The 6542-nt window shown below is 40.6% G+C and overlaps 1 protein-coding gene across 1 annotated transcript; it reads left to right on the forward strand.

Moving 5' to 3' along the window:
- Positions 1–637: 637 nt before the first annotated feature.
- LOC132894787 (polyadenylate-binding protein 1-A-like) lies at positions 638–6142 on the forward strand. Its single transcript, XM_060934904.1, has 6 exons — positions 638–743; positions 4069–4238; positions 4315–4402; positions 5527–5660; positions 5846–5896; positions 6062–6142. Exons 1-6 carry the CDS (start codon positions 638–640, stop codon positions 6140–6142), a joined length of 630 nt encoding a protein of 209 aa, XP_060790887.1.
- Positions 6143–6542: the final 400 nt, after the last annotated feature.

The raw sequence follows: 6542 nt of genomic DNA on the forward strand, positions 1-6542 counted from the left end.
TTCAGGCAGTTTAATTAGTTCAATTAGTTTAAATGAAAACAGTTTAATTAGTTATGTTTCAAAATCTGCAGCTATATAAGAGCCACACATCCACACAGAGCTTCAGAGCGACACAAACCTTCACAGCGAGTTTCCAGCGATTTAATCTTCTCCTTCGTAGTAAGTCACCTTGTACTAACTGAGTGATTTGTATTTTTTTTTTAAGTTTTAATAGTTTACTAACACGACACACACTAATCTCATAACTGTGTATTCTCATTCCTTCTTCTTTACCTTCATACTGATCAGAGAGTGCATTGTGCTGCTTGCTCTACCATTTACTGATAATCTTTTTGCTGCGATGCTTTTGGGAAACCCACCTTCAGCCTTTAGGTCCTTACGTTTTACGATTCCTCCAGTCTCCATCGAGAAATGCATTTTAGTGTACTTATCCTCAGCTTTGTCTGTTTAAAACAGGAGGTTACCGTGTCGATGCTGACAATGTTCTGTCCATCATTCAGTTGGTCTCCTTGCTTTTCTCCACCACTGAAAGTCTGATTTCTCTCTCTCTCTAGGTAAAATGAACTCAAACTCCACAATGACCTCACTGTATGTGGGTGATCCGCACCCTGATGTCACCGAGATGATGTTGGTGGAGATGGTGAGCCGTGCAGGACCTATTCACTCTGTCCACATGTGGAGGGACAAGAAGACCTTCTCCTCACGCGGCTACACTTTCGTCAACTTTCTGCATCGAGCTGATGGTAAGACAGTACAAACCATACAAAAGACAGGAGAACGCTGTTCCCGACACTATTTTTGCATTTTTAATACCAGTTTATAGCCTGCTCAAGGATCCCTGTGTGATTTATGCATGATGTTACTGCTTTCATACATGGATAAGTTAAAATCTGTGCCTCTAAAAAGCTTAATTTTTTGAAGTTTTTTAAATTCTCTTAGAATACATATAAAATCAGGGCTTTACATTAGCACCCGCCAAATGCGGGTAAAATTGGGCTTTGGCGGGTAATGACTTTAGTCTCACTAGCCACTTTGGCGGGTGGTTTATTCTGTGGTATGACAATATATTTTAATTGTAGTTTTCTCTGAAGGCATCTGATATAATAAACGCATTGCAATGTAACATTACGCGCCTACAACTCCCATGAGCACCTGCGTAAACATTCTGACAACATGTTAGAATTGTTTAGAACGTACTTTAACGTGTCAGGTAAAATCAGTGATACGGTAACCTGCGGTTAATGAACGAAGCAACAAAGTTGCTGACGACTGACAAGCGCACTATGTGGCGGCATATAGCTGGAGTTTCAAACCCTGCTGCTCAGGGAAAAAGGGGCAGAGATGATCAGGGCCGGAGCAGCATTTTAAAATCACCGAGGTCCGGGATGCGCAAAGCATGCGCCAAAACATTTTCTCCATATTTAAATGAGAGGGTGAATTACACATCACACAAGAGATCTATTCCTGAAGTTACTTTTAATGGTGTTTGAACTGAATATCATCAGTTTTGACAAGAAAAATCATGTATGTGGCAAGAGTAAGAATAATTGAAGCTTGTTTAATGGTTTGATCTGGCCCAAGCAATGAGGACAAAAGATCCCCTAACCATGTAGCCTATGGAACTGAGATACATTAACAATCTGGCATCCGTTACACCGACACAAAAAAAAAAAAAACATTCTGGGGAAAAAAATCAGGATACACCACCATGTTTTAGGCAAAGTTATCCAAGGCAAACATAAGTTGAAACTTTCCACTCTATTGCTTTGGCTTATCGAATGATTTACTGTATTTTTAAAATCACAAACAAGGCAGGCTACAACTGCACTGCTGCACATGTAGTCCGGAGTAAACCTGAAAAGCAAACCCGATCTGCTCAGAGAGTCATTTGAGCTCCTCTTGAGCCTCTTTCAAGATGTTGAATATAGGGTTTTGATGGCGCATCCTATATGGAAAGCCAGTAGAGGCATGGCCACGTTCACATTACACCACAGGTTCCTGAATGTGGTCCTGGAATGCACCATTTTCCCCTGGTTCAGCTATAATCAGCTAATTAACTAATTATACAACAGTTCAGTAATATACAGACTCACTAATTTGATTGGCTGAGCAGCGTTCCATTCGTGCCTATGTTTAGTATAACCAAACTGGGACGTTACCCCTTTTCGACCCACAGAGAACGGATTCTGTTCTTGTTCAAAGAATCCTGAATGGAATTGGTTCAAGAACCTGTTCCCTGTTGGTCGAAAAGGCGTACCTAGTCATTCGTAAGGGTTTTTGTTTGTTTGTTTTGTTTGTTTGTTTCTTTTGTAGGCTGTAGCCACAATGTCATCATGTTGTCAGAATCAGTGTAACATATCTCTCATAACCCGGGACGGAACAGTACCGTCGTGTGTGTGTGTGTGTATTATTTACCAGCTGGGGGGGGTCTGTATCGTGAAATACCGTGACCGAGGTCTTGAAAATACTGACCGAGGCCTCTGGGCCGAGGTCACAGTATTTCACAATACGGACTGACCTTAAGCTGGGAAATAATATATATTTATTTTTTCATCTCATCTCATTATCTCTAGCCGCTTTATCCTGTTCTACAGGGTCGCAGGCAAGCTGGACCCTATCCCAGCTGACTACGAAGTTCGAAAATGTAAATTTAATAGCTTCATGAAAGTGCGCTGATGGTTACCATGGAAACCCTGTGTCTCCTGCACTGCGTTCCTCCCCTGAGTCACGCATGCGCTCATTCGCTTTTTTGTTCTTGGTCTCAGAGCCGCGCACACCAAACAGAGACAGAATCAGCGTTTAACATCATTAACAATGCACTTTTTACGGAGACGTTTTAATGTTATTCTTTATTTTTTATCCAGTTGAATATTTAGCGTACCAATGTATTTTCAGCTCTTAATGACCGAGGTCCGGACCTCGGGGGCCTCAGAGCTGGCTGCGGCCATGGAGATGAACAAGACACTAATAGGAAGATAAGACAGTTCAATGACAAATGGAAGTTCGGGTGAGATTGGCTAGTTCATAGCAAAACTGAAAATAACGTACTGTGAAGACTGTAGAAACTCTGGCAAAGACGGGCACCAGTAATTTTAAACTCAAAACTATAAAGGACCACGAAAAGTCAAATGCACACACTGGTACTATAACATCAAAACAGGCGAAGACGGCTGGTCACTACAGGACAGCATTGCTTTCAGTCCCTGGCTGTCATGAAGTCGGCTGAGCTGGAGAGGCTGGAGCTGCTGTTTAGAAACGTTCATGCGACTGGAAAGAAGTTGATCTCACCCCAGCTATCAACTTATGGCCTGCTGGAAGCCTCAGGTCACGAAGACCATTTTTCATGGACCATTCAGACTCATCTGATGATGAATGTAATGAGGACATTTAATGTCTCTCTACACATGTTCACACACACACACACACACACTATTAATAGATAATACATAATATACATAATAATACTTGATAATACACATAATACTTGCATATCAAAACATCAAATGTTTTTCAATGATAAATGTTTTGAATTGGACTTTTAATATTAGAATCAGTTCAGTTGTACTGAATGTTATTTTTCATATCATACGATATTTCATATTGTAAGGGGCTTGAATTTGAGTTCAATAAACAGAATACTCTGTTTATATTTTTGTCTGAATTGGTTGCATGTTTTCATATAGGGAGCTACCTTAACAGCACTGAATACTTGAGTGCTATTGTAGAGATTTAATTCATAATTAAATCTAGATCTTCCGAACTTTAACATATCATGGTGAATAAAAAACTTCGATTTCCTGGCAACAAAATTGTGGCTAGTGAAAAGGCTGAATGGCTAGTGACTCAGGAAAACCACTAGCCACAGTGGCCGGTGAGCAAAAAAGTTAATGTAAAACCATATATACTGTGTGTGTATATATAATATTCAAATTTTCATAACCTTTCTGACCCATCTTTACCAAGGATGCCAGTACTTCTGAATCTGACTGCATGCACATAGTATAATTGATACCGATAATGTTTTTTTCACTGAAATGAATGAGCTGTGATGCGTTTTTGTTCCTTCAGCTGAGCGAGCGCTGGAAAGCGTCCCAGCTGTTGAGACAGCTGCAGTTGGGGACAGCAGTCCAGTTGTGGTTCCAGTTTCAGCTGCAAAAGAACTTCCAGCCACAACTGATGCAGTGCCTCCTACAGCTGTGTCAGCTGTGAGTGAAGTTCAGCCAGACAAGGACGCAACAGTAAGAACAAAACACGAGTAATGAGTCGTAATAATAATAATAATAATAGAAGAAAAATGAGTTCCTCTGTGTCCAGGATCGACCCACATCACCATCTGCTGGGAAAAGGCTGACCATCTACATGTTGGAATCATGTCCTGTAGATGAACAAGTCCAGATGGCGCGTGAGTTTCACACTCATACACGCATAAAAAACACACACCAACATCTGGCTCATAAACACTCCTGCTCTGCAGCTCAGCGTATAATCCACTGGTTTTTTTTGGGTTTTTTTTGTGGCCACTGCCTCAAAGAGGCGAAGTGAGGCAGTAGCCACTATGTCATCGTGTTGTAAGAATGAGTGTAACAATAGTGAGACTTCGTAACCAATCAGCACTTATCCTGATCAAGTTCGATTACCCGTTCTACTTCTTGATAGACTTCAGAACCAATCAGAACCAGAAATGGAATAAGAGAAACCTCATTATAACTTGTAGTGTTGTAAGATAATGGGCAGATAAAAAGATAAACGAAATTCATCTTGTGGTTCACCAAGGCTACTGATTCGATATCGAGTAAGTGGTGTTCATTTGAAGAAAATGTACCTTTTTGATTATCATGGCTTTTGTTTGGTTCTTCTGAAAGGTCAAATGAAAGGTTTTGAAAGGTGTTTTTTTTTTTAGCTTTTTGGCAGATAGCTTGAGAAGCCGATATCAAACTTCTGCTATTGGCTTTAATTTTTTAATTGTATTTTTTATTTCAGAGTCTTTACACTCCACTTGTGAAACAAAATGTGCTCATTAGTTCTAAATAATGCTTCAAAGACAATTCATGAACAAGTGCTTTCGTACTATTTTGAAAATAGATCGAGTTCACAGCACTGCATTTAGAACAAAATACACTAAACAAAACATGGTAACCAAAACACTCCAAGCCCTGATGCTGCTCGCAGCTTGGTGATGCTTGCAAGAGATGAGGCGAGTAGAATTGATAACGTGTATATATGCTATATTTACTGTATGGACATGGGATCAGAAAACTATTTTATTTATAAACAGTAGCCACATGGACCCATAGGGTACCTTTTTTTTTTCTCCCCCATTATGGTTTGCGATGTGTTTCCTTGTCGAGATCGAAAACTTCTCCAAGCACCTGCTTTCAACTCGTCTTGCTTTTGTTCCTCAATAATCGAGAATAGAAAGAGTCTGGCACCTGAACCCTGCCCATGTTACATGATTGGATGGCTGGGACCATTCACTCGATTTCTGTTCTCTCACACCTCACTCACTCTCTCTCTGTCTGTCTGCAGATGATCACTTGTTGCCTCTCGTTGAGAAAATCCACCCGAACTTGGCAAATAAGATCACCTGGATGCTTGCAGGGAACCAGAACAATTATGAAATCATGAATATGATCAGCGATCCTGAGCTCCTGTATGCCAAAGTGAGCGCACACACTGCACCAACACACACACACACACACACACAAACACACACACTCAAGCAATTTACAGAGTGTTTCATCTCTGATTCTTAAAAACGTCTGATATTGAAATGATGAATTAACTTTGGCTATGTGGAAACAAAACCCCACCCACCAATCCCTCTTTCCTCTGTGTGTGTGTGTAGGTGGATGAAATGGACGCGATCCTGAAGGCGAGGGAAGCTGGTCTCAAGCCGGTGAGGATCTTTTAATAAAAACTGGACATCTGCTGAAATTCAGTTCTGAGACACACAACTATATTTTGTATTCGATTTCTATTGAAACGTTTCGTCACATCACAGTTTACACAGAGATCAAAAACGTTCAGGAGTCGTTTCTGACCTTGTGCACTTCTCTTACAGGAAGCCATCAAGATGCTGTTCGGTGACGAGAACAAGAAAAGAAGGAAGAAGAAGAAGAAGAAGAAGGAGTATAGATTTTAAAAAACATTGCACCCATAATGGAAATTCCTAATAAACACTTCAGAACGCTTAGGAGTCGTCTTTTCAGTTATTTATTACAGTAGATCATATAAAAGATATATAAAATAGGAAAGGAAAGAGAAGAATAGAAGAAGACACCACTTCTGATGATGCCGAGAGTACGCGCACTCTGAGTTGTGTTTTAGGAATGTTATCTATTATACTCTGAACGCATTCGCTCACTGCTTGTGTCGTCACGTGATTGGCTCAAGATTTTCTATGAAGTTTTACTAATGAGTGCACCTGGTGTGCTCCGGTATGTGCAGGCAGATGCGAGTTAGGGAGAGCTCAAGCTCCCTGCTTATCACCACCGAGGTCAGGAAAGGTGATTACATCATGAGAAGATGCGTAGTTAGGACGA

The sequence above is a fragment of the Neoarius graeffei genome, chromosome 12 (genome assembly GCF_027579695.1).
Source record: "Neoarius graeffei isolate fNeoGra1 chromosome 12, fNeoGra1.pri, whole genome shotgun sequence".
Lineage (NCBI taxonomy): Eukaryota > Metazoa > Chordata > Actinopteri > Siluriformes > Ariidae > Neoarius > Neoarius graeffei.

Coding starts and splice junctions, on each gene's coding strand:
- LOC132894787 (XM_060934904.1), top strand. CDS start 638: ATGGTGAGCCGTGCAGGACCTATTCACTCTGTCCACATGTGGAGGGAC. Junction 744..4,068: donor CTTTCTGCATCGAGCTGATG/GTAAGACAGTAC, acceptor TTGTTCCTTCAG/CTGAGCGAGCGCTGGAAAGC. Junction 5,897..6,061: donor GGGAAGCTGGTCTCAAGCCG/GTGAGGATCTTT, acceptor CTTCTCTTACAG/GAAGCCATCAAGATGCTGTT.